This window comes from Cottoperca gobio, chromosome 9 (assembly GCF_900634415.1).
Source record: "Cottoperca gobio chromosome 9, fCotGob3.1, whole genome shotgun sequence".
In the NCBI taxonomy this organism is placed as follows: domain Eukaryota; kingdom Metazoa; phylum Chordata; class Actinopteri; order Perciformes; family Bovichtidae; genus Cottoperca; species Cottoperca gobio.
Window position 1 is genome coordinate 12,267,119 of NC_041363.1, and position 22,221 is coordinate 12,289,339.

The 22,221-nt window shown below is 39.2% G+C and overlaps 2 protein-coding genes across 7 annotated transcripts in view; one reads left to right on the forward strand and one right to left on the reverse strand.

The window, feature by feature from the left end:
- On the reverse strand, positions 1-17,299 carry LOC115012946 (guanine nucleotide-binding protein G(q) subunit alpha). Its single transcript, XM_029438814.1, has 7 exons — positions 16,214-17,299; positions 6,649-6,833; positions 4,209-4,363; positions 3,943-4,071; positions 3,418-3,547; positions 2,498-2,651; positions 1-1,765 (listed from the first exon to the last, which is right to left on the reverse strand). The coding sequence occupies exons 1-7, from the start codon at positions 16,347-16,349 to the stop codon at positions 1,575-1,577; spliced, it is 1,080 nt and encodes a 359-aa protein (XP_029294674.1). The 5' UTR covers positions 16,350-17,299; the 3' UTR covers positions 1-1,574.
- The window catches only part of wdr31 (WD repeat domain 31), a 14,617-nt gene continuing 7,651 nt past the window's right edge, over positions 15,256-22,221 (forward strand). The window contains exons 1-2 of one of the 6 annotated variants that reach the window (XM_029438807.1): positions 15,256-15,345; positions 21,767-21,837. In XM_029438807.1, coding sequence (XP_029294667.1) covers positions 15,343-15,345; positions 21,767-21,837 — 74 coding nt within the window. In that variant the 5' untranslated portion in view covers positions 15,256-15,342. Of the gene's footprint in view, positions 15,346-20,261; positions 20,569-20,831; positions 20,964-21,766; positions 21,838-22,221 lie in introns of those variants that run through there. The other 5 variants (XM_029438808.1, XM_029438811.1, XM_029438809.1 and 2 more) reach the window with 5 other exon arrangements.

Here is a 22,221-nt window from a genome sequence, read left to right on the forward strand (position 1 = left end):
ATATATATATAGAGAGAGAGAGAGAGATGTATGTACAATGATTATAGCATTCATAATTGCACTATGCCTCAATAAATGTAAATTGCAGGCTTCTAGGGAATTGTTACAAAAAACACTTAAAGTAACTTGAGAAAGAAGGAATTGCGAATCAGAATCAGAAAGAAGAAGAGCTTCATTTGGTACAAAGTGAACATCAACATTGTGCCCTTTTGACATAGGAATTAGCCAAATGTATTCTCCATTGCAGTTGAACTACAACAGTCAAGACAGCCGGGCTGTGATTTGACGAGTATTAAGACACAGCTAAAGTGTGACTGGATATTGTGTAGGCCCGGTGGAGCGGTTTGTACCATTGACTTTGTTGAATACTTGCAGGAATCATTTGGTCGTTCAATAAGTCAGTCAGTAAAGTCTGCGTTCATCAGCGCTGCTCTTTTCCTGTCCTCAACACTTCATTTAAGTAGTAAACAGCACAAAGTCGGGTGCTTGAGTTGTTTTGGCATTGGTAATAAATATACATATTACCTTAATAAAAAGCGTTAATGTGGCACAGTTGAACATGATGATTTAACAACATTGTCTCATAAATGATCACCTCCTCGACTTCCTTTTCAGTCTGCGTAGAGCAACCAGCGTTGGCCGTCATGCTTTTCATGACATGACATGAGCAGAGGTTCCTGTGTGCCTCCTCGCCTGCTCGCTCAAAGCTCAGAACACATTTTAAAGCCGTTTTCTCTCAAACTTCTGAACTTCATGGTTACGTTGATGCTGGAGAACTCATGTCGAGACTCGGCCCATTTACCCCCATAATGTGGGGAATGTACTGCGCTCTACTCATCGGATGGTACCGAAGTCAATGTAATAATAATAATGATAATGAAAGAATAATGATTCAATCAATATGGAATAATTAAAAATCACAGTTTAAGCCTACTTATCAAGACAAATTGCCAATCAGCTCTTAGGAGGGAAATGAAATCTGTCAAGTAGAGATCTGTTGCATCATGTCCTGTTGGGCAAACAGGTAAACGTCCTGGGTTACGCTTCAGAATGAACCGACAGGTAAGGAGAGAGGGTATAAAAAAAGGAATGAAAACCTTTTTTTTTTTTTTTCTTGGTTATAAAAAGGCAAGAGGCAGGGAGCGCATTGAATTCGTTCAAGCTCAGATGTTTCAGACTGACAGACAAAACAAGCCCCAAACCTCGAGTGCACAAAGTAGTTTCTTTCTTTCTGTCAAGACATAAAACAAAAAAACAAAAGCATCATAATGCGCAAAGCCTAGAAATGAGGATCGTTGATGTACATATTCAATAACAGCAATTCCCAAACCCTTCCAAATGTCTTGCCCCGCTCCCTGTATTTCATCAGCTCCTTAAATAGCAAGATAACATTGACTTTGCTCACCCCTTGGGGACCAAGAGATCGACAAATGGCAAATAAATTAGTATTATGCAACCATTAGATTTTTTTTCTCTCTGATTTTCTTTTCATGTGTGTGTATATAATCTCTATTTTCACAGATTGCGTCAGTCAGTGTGTGTTGAGGGCCTCCTGCTGGCAGCCCTGCTCCGCTCTACACCAGGTTGTACTCCTTTAGATTGAGCTGCAAGATGGTGTCTTTGACGGCGGCAAAGACGAACCGGATGTTCTCGGTGTCAGTGGCACAGGTGAAGTGTGAGTAGATGATTTTATCGCTGTCTGGATTCAGGTCCACAAACATCTTGAGGATAAACTCTCGACCTGCTTGGCCATCCCTCTGGGGACCTGGACAGGGGAAGACGAGACTCCATGAAGTACAAATTAAGTTTAAGATAGTTATGACAGGATGTGATAATATCTTGCAGGCACATTGTTTAAAAAATTAATTTGATCCATCCAAATGCCGCGATGATTGTCACATTTGAAAATAAATGTTATTTAATTGCTCTAAGAAATGAAATCTTAGACTTAGGCACTTGTAATCAACCAATTTATCACCAATACATCAAATACTGTATAATGTTTAAGGAAGAATTTCTGAATCAGTCTGACATTTATAAGCAGTTATAAATGTCATACGTCATGCAGCCTCATATTCAATACGACTGACTAAGACATACCAATATATTGACACACCATTATTATAAGACAACATTTGATTTTTATTGGTCAAATACGATTATTTTGGATGATATTTAGCTGAATTGACATTCTGTTTTACTTACACAAATTAGCAATAACACAAAAGTCACACTCATTTTGAGACAAAGTTCATTACTCTGAGAGGCATGTCTGTTTTGCGCCTGCATTTGTGCTTTCATACTGTACCACTATGGAGTGACACATGTATGTAGCGGATGTTGATGTTTTGATCGCAGTGCATCACTGACATCGATTTAAAATTGGCAAGAAGATCTGTCAAAGTGTGCCAACGAGCAGCCAAGAAGAGCTTTGTGCCTGCTTCAGATGTTTGATATTTGGGCTGAACTCAGTGGACACAATGCTGCTGTCACTCACCGTCATACTCTGGGAAGTAGTCAACCAGATGAGAGTACATGATCTTCTCCTCCAACAGGTCCTTCTTGTTGAGGAAGAGAATAACTGAGGAGTTTTGGAACCAGGGGTATGTAATTATTGTCCTAAACAAAGCTTTACTCTCCTCCATCCGGTTCTGCAGAGAGAGTGTGAATGTGTGTGTGTGAGGAGAGGAAGACATACAGAGAGAGACAGAGAGAGAGAGTAATTAAACCACAGTCTTTCACACTCATTAAGTACAGATTTTGATAAACGTTTTACGGCACCAGAGGGAGAGGAGTAACGATGAGAGAGAAGGGCCATGACGCCTTCAAGAGTTTAATTTCTCCCTTGCACTTTATTTCAGTGTTTAATTAAACAAAACAACCTTTCTGACAGCAAGCCTTAGATATCACATCGCCACTACTGCAGTGTATTAAGAGTGCTACACAGAATATCTCCTGTATAGTATAAAAACTAATGTAATGACATGCAGGAGAACGGGCAGCTGGTCAGACTTCTCTTTCTGCAGTTTGCAGGTTTACAGTAACAAAGGAAGGAAAACACATGGGCACAAAAACATACAACACACACACACCTGCTCATTAATATACTTTAAAAAACTGACACACGTGCTATATCCTCTTTAGAAGGAGATGCGGCCCGAGGCGGTATTCAAAGCAGCTGGCTGATCATTTACAAATGCTTTCCAAGGGAAAAAAGGTGGAGCGCGGCCCGGCAGCAGTAGAATCTGATTTCCATTGTTTTAAATAAGGAGTAGCTTTTCATCTTCAGAGCCAACTCATCTTCCACACCACATACAATACTAAGGCGTAAAGTTGTTTTTGAAAATGTGAAAGTTTGGTTATTAGAAAAGTACTTTTTAAAAGTCACTTTTGTGTGTGTGTGTTTTTATCATTCACCTCATTGTCTGATTCCACCAAGACTTGGTCGTACTCGCTGAGCGCTACCAGGAACATGATGGATGTGACGTTCTCAAAGCAGTGGATCCACTTCCTCCTCTCCGACCTCTGACCTCCAACATCCACCATCCTGTCATGGCAGCAGCATCCAGGAGAGAGAGAGAGAAAACAGTCACTAAGAGCTTATTGTACTTTACAATGTGGATTGATGCGTTACTGTGAAAACAATTAAAGCCATCAGGTAGATGTTGCGTAAAAAGAAATCTATTTCCCTTTTACAGGTGCTGAAGTAAGAAAGTCTCAAAGAAATGTGCGAATATCTAAAAACGTACTTTATGACATGCACACATGTTGTAGACTAAAATGTTTGGAAACGTTACATTTGTTGCATCTTTAAAAATGTGTATTCTTCTTTAGGTCAAGTCATTAGCTGTAGGATTATTATTTTACTGTACAGACAAACTAACAACAGCAAAGTAGTTATTGTGTAGGTGTGTACACATATGCTAGTTATGTTTTCTGAACCTGAATATGACACTCTGCAGGTCAAACGGGTATTCAATGATTCCCGTGGTGGGGACTCGGACCCTCAACACGTCCTGCTGGGTGGGAAGGTAGGCTGGCAGGGAGATCCGGTCCACCGCATTCAGGTAACTACAGGCACAGAGAGAAAAGATAATAACCAGGGTGTGTGTGGAAACCATCCTGAATATTCTTATATGTAAGTATAAGAAGTCAATTAATCTTCCCAGAGATTTCTCATAAGTCTCAGTTTTTCCCACTCTACTCACTATTTAGTGGAGTCTGAGAGTTGGTATTCCCTCCTTCGATCGTAGCACTCCTGGATGCCCGGGTCATTCCACAAGCTCTTGATTGCATCTATGTAAGGATTCTCGAACATGGTGACCTTTTCTACGTCCACCTCTCTCACAATGTTGGCGTTTCCCTGGAAGGGAAGAAACAAAGAGAAACTGCGGTGACTTACTGAGACACTCATCAAAACTTCATCAGTGACTAAAAAAGATAATCAATATAAAGTTATGCAGTGCTAATTATTACTGCTATATTTTTCACTCACTCACATATTCTATATCCAGAAATTACTTTACACCCCTGGGCTCAGCATGGATTTAATATCTGAGACTCAAATCCCACCGGGGCTATTAAGGGAAAAGTTTTTCCGCCCCAGATTCCCATTAAAACTCTCCTGCGTCCCAGGAGATCAACATGTGCCTGGATGTTCAAACTGTTCCTCTTTGAGATGTCATAGAAGCCAAACAGGTATCCAGCATATACAGTAGATACTACTTTCACGGGTGGGCTGATTTAGTCTACTGGCCAACAATCATTTACTACAAGAGCCCGGACACAGCCAGTGTAGTCATGATCGACAGGTTTCATTTTCACTTCCTAAGCGATGTCAATGAACTTCTTTGTCAGAGGTTTAATACTTCCCATTTTAGCCTTATGTATATGAGAGCAGAGGGATGTTGGGTAAAAAGTATGACAGGCATTCAGTAGTTTTGTTGTACACATAACTTGAATTTTATCATACACGTTGTTGTTTGCTGTCCTTAAGTGCATTCATGGTATAATGCTGGTATTCCAGTGTTTTTCCACCGTGTACTTAATGTCTCATACAAAACCTTAATGTGTAAACACACTAACCCCACATCAGCCATGTATTTTAATATCCCAAATACTGGATTATGGAGTAAGAAGGAGCCTGTGGTAAACTGGAAGACTGTATAGTGAAAAGTAGAATAGGATAAATGTTTACCTACAAACAGCAGTCGTGTGTATTTATTTATTTTTATGAAAAAGATTACAGTAGTATTTTTTTACTCTGAGTATTTGAGGGATGTTGTGTTCAAAGTGGGTAAAACAATGGTGAAATGGCTGGGCTGAAAGTTTCGTTCTTCATAAGCATGCACATGTCGGATGGGAAGTGAAAGCCAACATGGACAATGATGATCCACCACAACAGCCGAGAATCAAAAAGCGCCTGCTCAAGTTAAATCCAAGTTGTGGTGCCATTTTCAAGTCCAAAATGTAACCCTTTCTTTCCCCCACTTGATGTTTAAAAGATAAAGCTCTTACGACTAAAAGCGGTTTGTCAACAGTCAACATAAAGTCAGATATACAGTCGTAGAAACGCAACTGTCATGTGGTGGCATCAGTAAGGTTAGCCCTGTTATTGAAAAATACATACCTAAATACTTAAAACTGAAGACACTACCTTTTGTTAAACAAACAACATCTAACTTCTGATGTAAACGATCATTGATGACATCAATCAAATGTTCTGAAATGTCCAGAACACTATCAAATAAGTAACACTTAAGTAATACCTGGAGCAGGTATCAGCACAATAATTCATTTAGTAGAATTATAGAAAGTCCCTCCTCTAATAAAATGAATGGGAACCAATGGCATCTGGTCTACTTGTTGATTTATGTTTACAGATATGGTAATGTTGATATAATGTGATTAACAGTGATGATACAGTTCCACAATTTCAAAGTGTTATCACCTTGAATGGTACATTTGTTTCCCCCCTTTTTTCTGTGCGTTATCGATAAAACACTTTCTGGGTCCTGATCCCAACATCCCAAGATCCCATGATCTGACTTCAGGATATCACATTTAAATCTACTAAATAATTTATCAACCCTTAGTAATCAAATCTCCACAAAACCTTTCAGCGAGCAGCCTGACTGGATTGTGGCCAGGCAGGGAGAAGCTAAAGCAGCGTGGTCAGCTGTCACCTGAAATGGTCTGATATAGAAAAGAAACTCACTCTCAGGGCACAAACTGCGAGGTTACTGTAAAAGCTCCCAAAGCTATAACTGCAAGGGTGAATTTGGGTGAATAGTGTAGGGCAGGTCTCCAATGTGTATTTGTATACGAGTATGTGTGTCTATATATATATATATATATATATATATATATATATATATATATGCCCTCAGTGAACTGAAACATGCAAGCAAACACAAACACACAAAGGGTGCAATGGAGGGCTGGAGTGCTTTAAGAACACAGGAAGTGTCAGAAAGAACAGGAAACGATTATGAATGGCTGTTTTAAGTAAGATAGACAGCACTCTAAAAATACACAAGGACACTGGGGCCACTTTGTAGCGTCTTTTTTCTCAAACTATTAGTCACCCTACAGTCGTTATGCCAGTTGAGGATTTCGAAATGGCTTGAGCAATAGGATCTCAATTACCTTGTTGAGCTCATATGTGTAGGGGACCTTGAGCGTCTCTGAGGCTCGGATCATGGCCTGCATGGCTGTGAAGATGTTCTGATAGACCAGTTTGGTGAAACCTCTTTTGTCCTCGTCAGAATAACCGGTGCCGTGGATAATCCTCATCTGCTTGATGAATGTGCTCTTCCCACTTTCCCCAGTGCCTGAGAAAGTAGACAAAGAAAGGGAACAAAGTGAACACAGTTTAATTATTTTGTAGGCAGTGCTGGTCAAGCTACTTTGAAATTACAACTTTGCAAGCTACCCATGACTTCACACTGGAAGAGGTTAAACTACAGCAAAGCTACCCTAGTGAGAAAGCTAGTTTAGCTAAATAAAAGTACTTAGAAAAAGTAGTTCAAACTACTTTGTAAGAAAAATTTGCAAATGTTCAACATGTGATACAAAATTTAACTAAAATCTAATTTAAAAAAAGGTCACATGCCACCCAAAATTGGCACTCAATTGAGATTATTTCAAAAAGTGCCCAGTCGTTCATAGATCATACATAAACAAAAACAAATAAAAGGGTATTTTATTTTTTTTATATATTTAATTTGCACCTGTTTTTGACCGGCTTGAGGTGCAAAAAAAATCCCTGTTGTCTTATTTGTTAGTTTTGTAATATCTGACTTCAATCTTAACAACTAAATCAACTTAAACCATTTTAGACCGTATGAAGAGCTGGTTTGCATGAACGAATGCATTGAAAGAAAACGGGGGCAGGGCTGGTCAAAGGGGGTTAAATTAAAGTACAGAAGCAATGGTAAAACAAATAAATAAAATCAGTCCTTTCCTTTTATGGCCTCAAATGGTAGGTTGTAATTTCAGTTTTTAGCTACACAAAAAATGGCACCCAAAAAAGTAATTTAACTTCTTGAATTACTATGCAAATATGAATGTAGTTGAACTACCAGCAAGCTACTGCAAAATGTATTTAAACTACTAGTGTTTGTAGCTTTGCACAGGATTTCGTGTCCCCAGACATCACATGTAATGTCCTGCGACAGCTTCAACGCTCCTTAAATGGACATTTAATCATTTATGACTTTCCTGGACCTGGCTTTTTGTAACACAACATCCTGTCTGGGAAGAAACACATTTATACACACACAGATGTACAGCACATGCACAAAGACATACAGTATGTACTCACTCACACATGCACTCAGTCAGTCACACATATAATACGATGTGCTGCTTACTTTCCTCTCAGCCTGTTTTCTTGGTCTGGTGACAGACCAAGAACAACATCTCTCTCCTCTGAGTGTTGACAGGGACTATTTGGGTGTGAAGAACTGTGGGTGTAATTTCTCTTTGGTTCATTGAGAATCTTGGCAGACTAGCTGAAAGGTCTAACTTTACCTCACCACTAACTCTTGAATAACTTTGGCAGAAAGGAATGCATGTGTGTGTTTTGCCTGCCAGTGGCCAAGAAATGTGTGCTGCATTCCAGTGTAACCTAAAGTCTCTGTTACGAGTCCTTTATATTGTATAATATAAACTCTATTTTAGCCAAATGATCCTCTTTACTGTGGGCCAACAACACAGACCAAGCAACTTTGAAGTGCTCTAAGGCCAAGCACCAAGCAATGAGGAAATGCTACCATATGCACAGAAGCATATAGCAGAATACTATCATCATACAACTTTCTTTCACTTTCCTATTTGGTTGTATAAGGATTTGAAATATGAAAGTATGGCCTGGGCAAAGCTCATACATGCTCACACTATTTGATGTTGAATTGAATTTTCAATTGCTTCAGTGCTGCATGCACTAAATGATTCACCTTGTAGCACCAAAGAGTGTGTGCGACTAATCACCACCTGCTTTCCACCCACACTCTGTGCACCTATAATTAACTATTACATTAACCTCAATGACAAGTAGTAGTTGTTGCAGGCCACAAATGTGTCTAGCACAAAAGATAATGCCTTACGGCAGGGGTAGCCAACGCGGTTCCCGCGGACACTTGGTCGCCCGCAGGGACTACGTGAGTCGCCCGCAGAGCATGTTCTAAAAATAGCACTAGTCACCATGGAGCTCCGTCTAAAATTTAGTTTTTGCTGTTAAAAAAAAGAAATCAATAACACTTGAATTATTCTTTATTTTAAAATGAGAATATTGAATATATATTTAAAAAAACAAAAAAGTTTGGAGTCAGAGTTGCGCAAGCTAAATCTCCATTCCCCTTTCGCTGAGACAAGCTAGCAGGAGCAGTTGCACATAAAAAAAATAAAAAAGAACAAGAAAGCCTTTTCGGACGGAGAGGTCTTGAAAAGGGCAATGATGTTATTGAACACACTGCTCGAAGACGAGAAGAAAGGTTCAGATATGATCTCCACTCTGCGATGTTACAACGTTAGTGGTTTGTACAAACAGGATATGATTTGAAGATGTGACAGTTAATGATTTCCTAATTTTTTTTACAGAAGTGATACTTTGTACTAAAATATAACTGGTGTGATTTTGAACAAAATGCTACAAATGTGCTCATTCATACAAAACTGTCAATAAAGATATTTATTAAAAATATCAGAGATGTGATAACTCTGACTTTCAAATGTTGAAATAGATTGAGAACATAAATAATGTTGCATGTTTAAATATATCTGTGTTTCCTGCCATAAATCATTGTTAATAATCATTGTGAGGAATAATTAACATTAACATGTGATCAGACAGTCTCTTCACAATATTAATGATAATATTATCATTAAAGGTGAACCGTACAACTATGTTATTCAGGAAGTTTGTATCAAACAAGTAGCCCTTCGTATTATTCAGTACCCTTGAAGTAGCTCTCAGTATCAAAAAGGTTGGTGACCCCTGCCTTACGGCATCCATCCCAGAACATAGACCCATTCTATTTTGAAACAAGCAAAGTGGAACAGTGAGTAATCTCAAAAAACTTGAATGAACCGTACCAGTTGTTTCTGGAATTTTAAGGCAGGATCTGGGTTGCTCTTGTGCGGCACAGTTCTGATCTCCTCGTAGCTGCTCAAACACAGAAAACCTCAGAGAACCTGTTGCCCTCACACGAGAAGAGGAATGCAAGTGGCTCATAGATGTATCCATAGATAGAAGCATTTTTTATTTTAGTTGCATTTGTTTGCAAAGTGTGAGCTGATAATTGGCGCTGAGATGCTGCAATTCAGTTTTATGTTACATAATTGGAATGTAATGGATTTAAAGATCTACTTTTTAAAGGTCTATTCTGGGGATCCATTCAAGAAAAGTAATCGTCAGAGTAAATTGAATTCATAAATTACTATCCTACAGTATTTTAGACAGGTTACCTTAGATTACAAAAACAATTAGAATGTGGTATAGCATTGTGTAACCAAATGTACAATAAGAACAATTATTCAAAAGCCTTAAAATATTGAAGAAGACAATATCTTGACTACATCTGGGTTTTAATGGATCTTCTCTATTACACCAACAAGAGACACTGAGAAAGACAGAGACTGTGAGTATGCTGGGTATGAGTGTGTGCTGGCCATTAGAGGCTGCTGAGTCACCTTTTAAATCAAAGCAGTGACCCCGGATTAACCCTGTGTTTGAGGTGAATGGCTCAACATTACATCTGAGGTGAATAGGTCTTATCTGCCCCAGGACTCAGGAACAGATTCAGAGGAACGAGAAAACAAAAAACAAAAAAAAGAAGGCAGGCTGCTCTGTGTCTGTGTGTGGTGCATTTCATTTACTCTGGACATTTGAAACTTGACTGAACTGCCAACGATTCACAAAATATTCTGTCACAAACTTAAAGTGGTAGACAAAACACATGTGCATTTGATAGCGTTCTCCATTAAAAAGGCTGCTGTTCATTGGCTATTGGAAGCTGTTCATTTCCACAGCCCCCTTGAATGCACCACAGCATCAGCGGACTACAGATCCTGCGTCCTATAGCTTTTAACAAGGGTCAGACACTGCTTGGTTCTGATTATGAACTGATAAGGTTATTACAGGGTAACAAACACAGAATCATTATGTCATCACATTTGGTGGGAATTTAAAGCTCTCTACCATAAATGTAGCTCTTTTCCATTTCAGTTACATGAATATGATTTTGACTTTTTGCACTTTCATGAACTGAAAGTTGACAACCCTGTTCTCTGATCTGGAGAGCCGCTTTCCGTTTTCAATTTTATAAAGAAACTCGCTCCTGTGGGTGTCAAATATATTCAGTGTTAATGGCAGGCAGCCTTAAGCCAGCACCAGCAAATCTCAAGGAAAAATACAAGGCAGAGACATGAATTTAATGAGAAATACTGCGGTGTACCAACACCAGCATTCACAGTATATCTCTATATGTTAATGTGAGTTATTTTATTTTTTATTAAGTCATCATAATTGTGAAAAAGATGCCATGTATGTCCTGTCAATACCATGCAAGACCTGAATTAAACTGGAGAAAATGCAGATACTACGTAAGTATTTAACTGTATTACAATGTATTATGATCTTCTGTCGTGGAATTGAATCATGTTTAAAATTGGCTTAAGTTTTCCTGTTTAATTCTGCACTTTGTATCACTGCACCATTAACTTGGCTGCATTCACACAGGAATCATATGACATCTTTAGTGCTTCCTCTCACAATTACAACCATCTGTTTGTTAAAAGCTTGTTAAAAGTTGCGGTGGACTTTGTTTAGTCGTAGCTTTGACAAAGTTCCCACAGATTTTATTTGGCTGATAAAAGCATCTGATATGGAATGGGGTAAATCAACAAATTAAAAATGTGCAGATTAAACAGTTAAACAGATATTTTCTGTCACTATAGTCGTGGCCTAATTCCATGATCTAAATTGTTCATAACGGCTCTGCCTGTTCTGATGTTTTCAATATTCCACTTGTCTATCATTGTTTGAGTTAAGGGGGACAGGCATCATAAACTAGGTCCACTGGTCTCTTGAGGATTGGAGCTGGGCTGTGCCACTTTTGTAATTGAGCATGTTAAATCAATTTAGCAGATGGAGACAAGCCTAAAAACTATTCACGTTTAACCCTTTTGATTGTCAACAGATGTTTCAAATGTCAATGCTAAATAACTAGAAGTCAGACATATGCAACAAGACAGTAGAAAGTACTATGCAGTATCGTACACGGGACAATTCAGGGCACTAACTTATGAATATTTTCATTTTTGATCAAGGATACAAGGTAACTCGAATAATCTTCCGATTCTTTAGTCAATTAATAATTTTGACTATAACATGTTATAAAATTGTGAAAAATGTACAATAAAATTTACTAGAGCCGAAGATGACATTTCCAAACTGCTTCTTTAATCCGACAGTCCAAACCCGAAACATATTCAGTTTGCTAACATATATGACAAAGACAAGCGTCATATCCTCACATTTTAGAAGCTTGAACCAACAAATGTTTGGCATTTTTGCTCGAATAATGACTGAAAAGATTAATTGATTATACATTTTTGAAATGTTCTATGGATAAAGGACAAAATAAATGTAATTTTCATTTCAGATCTAGTAAAAACAAATCCCGGTTATTTCAGTACAGCTGGAAATAGAGGTACTTAATGCTTTCTCAATGGGATTAAAACTGGGATCAAAACAATATCTAAGAGAGGTCAACTTGGAATAAATAATAATAAGCTACTAAAATACACTACCATACTAGGAAACGCTACACACTTGTACACACTTTTTATATTAGAGTTTTAGATGTCAGAGCATCCTTTGAATCGTGTTGCACTGCAAGCTCAGCAAAACACGTTCCAATCTCTTCTGTTGTAACAGCGATTATCTCAACTCAATAAGCATGACAAGATATTTACTATGATTTGATTCGTAGTCATCTACAGCAAGTCGTTTAATACAAAACCAGCTGAAGAAATGGCAGCCTGGATGGTCAGCAGCAAAATACATGCAATTCGTGGCTTATTCGTTAAAACGTAAACAAACGGATGCCTTATTGCGTTCTAGTCGCGATGTCGCCATTCTTGGGCTAAGCTGCTTCTTTCCTCTCTTCTCCATTCATATTGAATTCCCATGACTGCACAGGTTTGGAATCTCAGCTAATGTAATGGAACCTTTTTCTACCTTCTTCCCTCCGTCATTTCACATCTCTCCAGACCTAATGCCGTGCCTAAAGAGGACGAGTTCACTTTCCCCACAAAATAAATACAGCAGAACAGTCTAAATAATCACTTTCACCATCATTTAACATGTAATTCACCTCAAGCAAGGTCTTGCCGATCAAATAAACATTGTTTTAAGCTAAATACCCACATCGCCTGCACATTCCAGAAAGTTTGGAAAGTAAAGAAGTACTTTTATTTATCTCAACAACTAGTCAAGTGCCCTCTAAGCATTCTCCACTCCTCCTCCAGTGATCAAATAGAAAACAAGATAGGTCACTTTCGTGCTAAAGAAAATTCTAAGCATGCAGACTGCACCTACTCGATTTTTCTGGGTTGCCAGTGGGAGGGTCACAGATGAATTCTCTGTCCACACAGCAGTCTCATTGCTCTGGCAGAAATAGGCCAAAGTCAAAGGTCTTATCCTGATGTTATATGCACCTCTTTAATCTGACTAAATGTCACTTTGTTGGGAGGTGTGCCCGTTCTTACTTATGTGTGTTGTGCCGAACTGACCTGGGTGTTGTCCAGGTACACCTTGGCTGTAAGTGCGTATGATTTACTTAGTAAACTATATCTAATGTCCTAGCGTCGCTAACACGTGTCCATCAGCTACGTCAGTGGTTCGATAACTTTATCTACATCTTGCTTGCCTTATTGTTCCCAAATGAATTAAACGTTTTTTTTCACCGCACACAGTTTGACTTGTCCTAGCAAAACAAGCTCAGGTGGCAATGCAGCAATAAACAATGTTATTAGTTACACTTGTGTAAAGATATCTGTTGTGAATAAGGTCCGTTCAAACTCGTTTCACGCCACATTTCTGTGGCAGTTATGTTATTTCACTCACTTTTAATGTTATTATTATAATCTTTTGGCGGCAAGCGTGGTATATGCTGCAAAACAGCTGAAGTTGTTAATGATACAGCTACATTTTGGCACAGTACATTGTGTGGAAAAGTCGCTGGCCTTGATGGTTAACATGAAGCTTTTAGCACAAACAGGTGGGTAAAAAAAAAGACTGTTTTCTTTCCTCGTAAACAATGAGAGGTCCGAGCCGTTCTAATGGATTATGACAGTGATTTAATTTCCAATTAATGTGTTTAATGTTCATGTATTGCTGGAAGAGATCAATATCAGTTGGTTCCTATCGAAATGCACTGACTCATTCTTCCTCATCATCGATTTTAGCTGGACTTTTCCTGAGTCACCTATCTTAGTGGAGCGTTCAGTATCTCTGACTCATTAGCTGGCTTTAAACTATGTGTCTGTGTGCCAGAAAGATCCCAAGCATTACACTATCAAACCCTCTCCTCCTCCCGCTGCAACAACTCTTCCACTCTGTTATGTATTCTTAGTCATCTACCCAGGTTAAGTGAGTGACAAGTGACAATTTCAGTTCATCTTCCTCATTATTTAACAACGCCTTAATGGATATCAGTGCACATGGAGGATGGACTATATTCTTGTAACGTTTTTTTATTTGTTGTGTTCTGTGGGCTCAGACCTACCCAGTCTCTGTGGATATAAAGCAAGTGGTGAGTTTGAAAGACTATAAGTGAAAAAGCCGAGATGATTTGTGAAAAACCAAGCGATGGGCATCTTAAAGAATCGAGAAACTTCTTAACTTGACTGGAGAGTTTTGTGCTACATCCCACGGGGGATTAAGCAATTAGTGAGTTTGAAAACCCACAATTGACAGACAGCATATGGGTTAATGGAGCCATATAGAGCACGCACAACTTCCTCCGGTTCACTCTTGTGGGAGCGGTGGAGTCTGTATGAAACATAGACACAAATGCTTTCACTGTGAATTCAGAGTATAAGCTCATATTCAAGGAGCTCTAGTCTCACTGAAAGTGATGGTTGATTGAGTCAGACATGTTGGTTTGACATCAGACGTACGGTTTTATCCTTTCTGGAAACCTTTTACTCTTAATGGATCTTATCTTTCCTGAGACTCAGTATTCAAAGACTTGAAGTCGTTAGAGACGTGCTGCTAAACCACTCTTAAATATAACTCTATATTGATAAGATAATATAAGATGAGCAGTTAGTACACAAAGAATACATATGGACTAAGAATCTAGTCTTATGAGAAGTACAGTTACATCCTCAGACTTTCATTTCATTTTGGTTTGGGTCATTGGCTGTTTAAGTGTTTGCGTAATAGGCAAATTGTTGGGTATTAAAAGAGATTAGAGGAAAACAACACAATTATTTGTCCACACTTAACAAGCAAGGGAGGTGGCAGTCAGCTCTTTCAAATCCTGTTAAGAGGGATTCATTTCATCATTTTTGCACTAACAGGAGGGCAAAGGGGAAACATTTCTCCTTCAATCTATCTTAAAACATCCCTAAAGACGCAACAAAAACCTTCAGAAAGTAGACTGGATGGTGTGACCTTAAATGCTCCACCACCTTCTCCCCCATGCTTTTTCTGAAGGTACTAAGAGAGGAGGGCACTGGATCAGACAGAGAGGTTTCTGGCACCGCTCTCCACAACCACGGTCATCACAACTAATGGGCTTTTCGTTGCAAATCTAATTTAAAAAGGGGATGGTGAGTAGATGACTTGTTTTCCTCAAATGTCTCCTGTATGTCAAATACTTCTCGACATGATTAACACCCACCCCATCTCACAACCCGGCACTGTAAAAATGCACAGGAACCATGAGATAATCACAAAAGTTTTAAGATTTTGTGGTACCATTGTTTTATGACGAGGAGTCTTTATCAACTCATTGTGTCTCTGCTACCGCTGCATGATTTTGTTGATGATTCAATTAATTTAAGAATGATTTACTGTACATGAAGGTGGCTGCATGAGCATACCATTACAAAAGCCTCTTTTTCACATTTATATGATAGGACAGCATGCTTCCAACCTCGCTCCATAGACTGAGACCTGTGATATAATCACTGCCAGGTTTAGGTGTTAAGCTGCTTGACTTGATTACTCCCAATAAAACGCTAGACTTTGGCCCAGCCGATGTTTGACACACTCATAAGAACACCACCTGGATGGGCCCTTAGGCCTGGCTGCACAGGTTGCTGTCAGGCCAGTGAATGCATGGAGAGGTAATAGCTTAAGGCCCATTGTGGTTGCATTCGTTTCCTCGACTCTAGCCGGTCGCAGTTATTCAAATCAGGTGGTTTTTACACTCGGAGGCCTGACTGGGCAGCATCTCCTCCCTCTGCTGACCTGCCAATCTGTGCACCCCACTCACAACACCGAGGTATTTCAACCGCCCACTCCCCAACTTCACTCAGGTGGGAAGCCCCAATATTAGACCCCCCCACCCTCCCCCTTTCCCGACAAAGGTATTTTTGGAGAGAGGAATTTGGGTTTTGCATCTCCCCCCCCCCCCCCACGCACACACACACACACACTCCTCTCCCTCCCCGTGTTTCTCCCTGCCGAGCTTACCGAGAAGCAACAGTTTCAGTTCCCGGCGTGCGTCCCTCTTATCCCGGCGGAGCTGCCTTTCGATCTCGTCGTTGATCCGCCTGGCTTCTTTCGCCTCCTCGCTGAGGCAACACGCCATTATGGATTCCAGGGTCATTCTCTCTCCTTTTTTTAAACGCGCACTTTTCCCTCTTACTGATTCATTCAGATTTCAGAGGGTAAAAAAACCCTTAAAAAAACAGAGGCCTGTGATCCCCAAATAACGTCTTCATACAGGCCTACGTGTGGTGAAATAACGCGTGGACGCCCTTATAATGAGGTGAAACAGCACACAGATTGTGGTGGAAAGATTTTTTTTTTTTTTTATATATTAGAAATTATTGAGCCACCCTCCCCCAGTTTGGGTTCGCTTTCTGAGCTTCCCGTAAGCTTCAAAATTGAGTCCAAAGCGGTTTGAGTTGAATATCTGTGCAATCTTAATTGGCGTAATCTGTTTTTCTTTCTCAATATGATCAACAGATCATTTTAAGACACATCCTCCGTAGCACTGCTCTGCGTTATCTCGTTATGCATTGCCATCCGTGTCCGGTCACACTCTCTTTAAAGTCTTCAATGTTGTTATTTTTCAATCAACAAAATCCAGTGTGCTCAAGTTATCGTCCGTGGGTGAGAGCAACGGGGAAAACACATGCATAAAGCTGTCCGTTTATTTTCCAATGGCTCGACTCCCGGGCGTGGTAAAGCAGAATATGGCGGACTTTCACTCCAATCCGCCAGGCTGGGATACAGTACAGTTATCTCTTTCTGTTTGCTAAAAAAAACAAGAAAGCCACACATAACATGGCATTTCTGCCGGAGCTGTCGATGCCGCGACCAAAAATATATCCCAGTTTGTTTTAAAAGGCGTTCACGTCCATGGCTCACCAGCGGGGTGACAAGAAAGGACTAAACGCCGTGTTGTTGCTTTTTTCTCCCCGGCCAATCTTCTCCTTTTCCTCAATTCTCTTCATGTATTTTTATTACAGAGGCTTTCCATACCACTCCTCCGCTGGCAGGGTGACGTCGGCCTCCCATCGACAAGGGGGGAGTGTCACGTCAAACAAACGCCACTCAAGTATTTATACCCCAACCTGTGGAATAGAAAATGTGTATGAATGGAGAAGCTGAGCTCATATCTCTATGGGCGTGGGCGTAATAGTGGACACATCCACTTAAACTCCGTGTTTGTGCTGACTCTGTGGGAAGAGTCGTCACAGTCATAATATAGACTGTCATTAGATATGACGTAGCCTATTTTATTGGAAAAATACTAAAGTCATGATTTTCTACAAATAGCCATAGGCTATGTTTGTCATTGCACGATGACCACCTAGTGGAGGTAATCTTGCACAGTCTCGAGTGTCGCCTACAGTGGACACAATAACACGCACACCTGTATGCAGTCCAGTAAATATTCCCTATGAATATGTTTTATTTTTGTGGTTTTATTGTTTTGGATTGATATTGTGAAGACAGCCTTAAAATAAAAAAAATGGCTCTCAAACATCCCATAAATGTGCTTTATATAGCAGGGCAGTTGGATTGGGTTGTATTCTATAGCCTGTGTCCATTAAATTGTATCCAACATGTGTATTGTTAGCATAAAAATCCATTTGTTTATTTGTAGGCTACATATTTAAGAAAACGTTTGAACATTGTGCAGGAGAAGTTATTCCTCCCCTTTTAGAAGCATAGTCAAAAACGATTAAAAAAAATAGCATACAATTAGATCATCATGGCGATCATCTGTGCAATATGCCTTTAACAAACTGGAGTGTTACACAGCAGTTGTTAGTCATATTATTCTAACAATAGGACCACACATTTACAGATTGATGAAATGATAAGTGGATGGATGGATAGATGGACGTTAGAGGCCATATCACGTATCTGCAGTTGTTCCATTATGATCATCCCCACTGTTCTTTCCAGCCTGAGCCATTAGTGTTATCAGTGAATCGGTGTCCTTTTTACTTCTGCCTTTTACGCAACCAAACAATTGCCTATCATTACCCACTCATTATTGAGTGGCAGTCAATCATGTTATAAATCAACACATTATTGTGTGAGCTGTTTAGTTTTGGGTTTGGGGATCTGAGTGGGTCCCTAACCCTCAGTGCATCTAATGAGAACAGTAATGAGACTGTGCCCCAAGCTACACACTGAATTTCTCATTTGTCTCTCAGTCAGATTAAGGTCCAGAACCATGACTGTAGAATGTGTGCTGACCTGCTTTATAGTCAAGTTTTGGTTTAAAGGGTTTTTGTGTTTAAGGCCAGCTTTGTTTAGTGGTGGGTCACATGCTGTGTTCCACCTGTACTGACTCAAATGCAAATCATTTATCTGCACTGCTTTGCTTCTTAAACACTGCCTCATAAAATATCTACATTACTACGGCATACTCTCAGTGCTTTCAGCAGTGTGTGACATAAATCTCTACATAAATCCTGGTGACAGTGTGTTCGAGGCCAATCACCATCAAGGCAGAGATAGAGAGTATAGTGAATTGAGAGCACTTGCTTTCAAGATCTGCTATTGTTTTTCCTTACTTTACTGACAAATTACAGTGACTAAAGTACTGTGCATGTATGTATGTAAGTCAATGCAAGTAAATGTAGCAAGGCAAGGCACATGTAATGATAATAAACCTTTTGAGCAGACAAACTTTAGTCCTATTTTTGTATCTGGGCAGGGATATGTGTAGGAAAACATTTGCGCTAATGTCTTCACTGCAAACACAAAGAAAATAATAGTATCTTGAAACATGTAACTGGAATAGTCACTTACTTAAATGTGGAAGCTGTTGTAGTTTTAGAATTAATATTAGCTGTCCAGGGACCTGCCTAATTCGTCCCAGATTTCCAGCTTGGGGAGCCATTCAACCTGTGCCTGTAATAAAGGTCAACCTACCAGCTCTGTAGAGAGACACCTAGCCACAGGTCAGTAACATTTTGAACTTTCTTGTGCTTTCAAGTCAAGATTGCCTTTAATCAAATGCATTATGTTGTTAGCTGAAACTCATATCATCCCAGTTTATTTTTCATTGAGTATTAAACCATGCAATTTTTTAAATGTTATAATATTTTGTTGGTTGAGGTTCATATGTCCCTCCCCAGTCAAAAGTAGTATGCACATACTGTTAAATCTTTACTATTGAATTACATTTGAGGGTAGAAGCAAATATACTGAGACATTGATGATATCTACTGTATAAAGAAAAGTTTGAGCTTTGGGTTTATGGTTTTACTCCAAACAATGTTAAGGCTTTCATAGCATTTAAAAGTAGCTCACTGAGAGAAAACATGAATACATTGGAAAATAACAGCATATACAAGGGATGTCCAAAGAGTATCAATAGCTAGTGGCAGATTAGGCTTTAGGCCTATTACAAATATTGTGTATGCAGATAGTCCATTTATAGTGTCTAGAAGGGTGTACACAAGGCTGAATCACAAATGTGAAAAACTATAGAGTCAGACCAACGCGTTTCAGCTTGTGGCCCTCAACAGGGTCATCAACTTCTCCAGAGCCCCAAAACATCCCAAGTTACTGTGTGGCAGCTTGTTTGTGATACTGTTATTACTTGTTTTTCTTTATTTAGTTAAAGAATATAATTTAGAATCATTACTAAAGCACAATATCAACTAAAGATGGCAAGATCCTTAAAATGGGTCCTATAGCTACTTTATTACCTGTTCTTGAGGCACTATTTAGAAAAAGGTCCTAATTATTTCAGCTGATATTGCGTTACATGGTGCATATTTGTGAACGTATGTGTGTATAATCAGTTATACTGAAGACAATACACAGAGAGTGAGAGGGGGTTGATATATAGATGTACCAATGGAGGACAAATAATAATAAATGGTGTGTTGTGCACATATATTAGTTATTCACCTTGAATCCATGGTCAGACAAGGTGTGCACATGTATTGAATGTAAGTGAATTGTAAATAGATAATCAGACTTTTATTTTGTAAGAGAATGCTTTCGATTACTTCCTGCCCCGTGTCACGTGGCCAAGCCTTCGCCTAGAAACGAGAAAAGCGTCGCTACATGGTCGCTACGGAGAGAGGGATGGGTCTGTAATAGTAAAAAATACACTTTTGTGTACTTTCCCACGCAGTTAGGACAACTTACTATCATGGCAGTCTGTGGGAAATGCTTATCTGTCGTTGCAACAACGACTCTACCAAGTTTTAACGTTTGTATATCCACGTTCTGGTACTGCTAGTGCTTTAATCTATTTTGGCATGACAGATAAAGATTAGTTAGCATGCTAGCGAGCTAGCCACACAGTCTCAGCATCCCACAGCGACCACACCTGCCGGTGACAGGTAAGAAATATTGCTTTCTTTATCTCCAGGACTGTGTAACGTTACCACCACGAATCATTAACTATTTTTCACCATTAATAACTACGGTTAAAATCCCTTTGTGTTGTTACATAATGATTGCCAGCACAGTTCATAGCAGGTGTTTTCGAGCGACTAATTCCTTGTGACAGTAATGATGCGGCTCTAATAGGATTTGAGCCCTCGCCTTCCTGGCGAATGTTTGAAGAGTACGCCAGCGCGCGCGCGTGCATGCGCGTATGAGTCATTGAAAGTAGTGTTTGCGTGAGAATGTGTTGTTTAATCTCACTTTACAGACTCGTCTGTTTTACCCTTATACAAGATATTTTGCAGTAAGAAGCTGTATCTACCTAAATTGGGGGGTGTGATATATGTAGGTGAGACTTAAGTAGTTATATTTCACACACTTCAGGGATTATATAGGCCTACAGGACATGTGCAGCAAGTAAAGCCTTTTAGTTTTTTTAGTGAAAAGCATTGAGGTTTTCAATCTGAAATGTTAAGGATTTCAACCAATGACCGGAGTGTAATTTAATAGCAATGATATACTTTGAAATGTTAATTGTGGTGTGGCTTACTTTGTGCTTCATGTGATTTGCTATTGTGTGATACAATTTCCTGTTCAGTGCTTCAATGTCTTTTAAATGTTTAGGGCTGGGCAATATATTGATATTGTATTGATATCATGATATAAACTAGATATCATCTTACTGATTATTATTTACAGACATCTTTTTGTTTAAATATTTTAGACAACAATAGTCAAGTATTTGGTGAGAAATATTGTGATATTTGATTTGATCCATATCTCCCAACCCTAATCACAAAAGATAACTACAATTTGAACACAGTACAAGTTGAAAGCAAAAGGCCATTATATTTATATTGCACCCCTTGAGAGGAGCATCCTCTGGGGCCACTCCCAACAGTGAAATTAATGGTTATGGGTCGACTGTTTTCCCTGGTACATTATAGAGAAAGTTTCAAAAATGGATATTCCATTACTGAGCTTTTGAACTGAACTAAACTCTTGTAAATAATTTGAATTTGTATGGTTGCAAAGTAGCTTGACCATTGCCCCTAATCATCACCACTCACTACAGCAAAGGGAATGATAGACATCTATGGATGCAACCATGATTTTTGTCCTAGTTTGAAAGCATTTCTTTCTGTGTGTCAGTGTGGCTGCAGGTTCCTAGCAGACATGGGCAAACTACAGAGCAAGTTTCGCAAGAGGTCTGTCATCTACAGGTGAGACATGTGCACTACTGAAACAGTATCAGTGTCCTTGTGCTGTATGTACTACATACTAATTAGAACCAGGATTTCTGTATATAGTCCGTTCACACTAGAGAAAAAAACAACAACTAACACATATGTCAGTATGCATACTTTTTTGATGATGATCATTGTCCTCAATACAGTGCACAGTTAAAATGTAGGAGCTAATCACAGATGCACTTTTTTCTAAAAACTTAAAAAAGTAGTGAGACAACACCTGGAACATCTTGTGAAATAAACAATTTATTAAGTCTTAATAAAGAACATAGTTTGCTGTCTGTAGAGTAGCAGATACCAATACTATGAAGACACGTTTATTGTATGCTGTATAAAGAAGATTCAAGTACATATAGT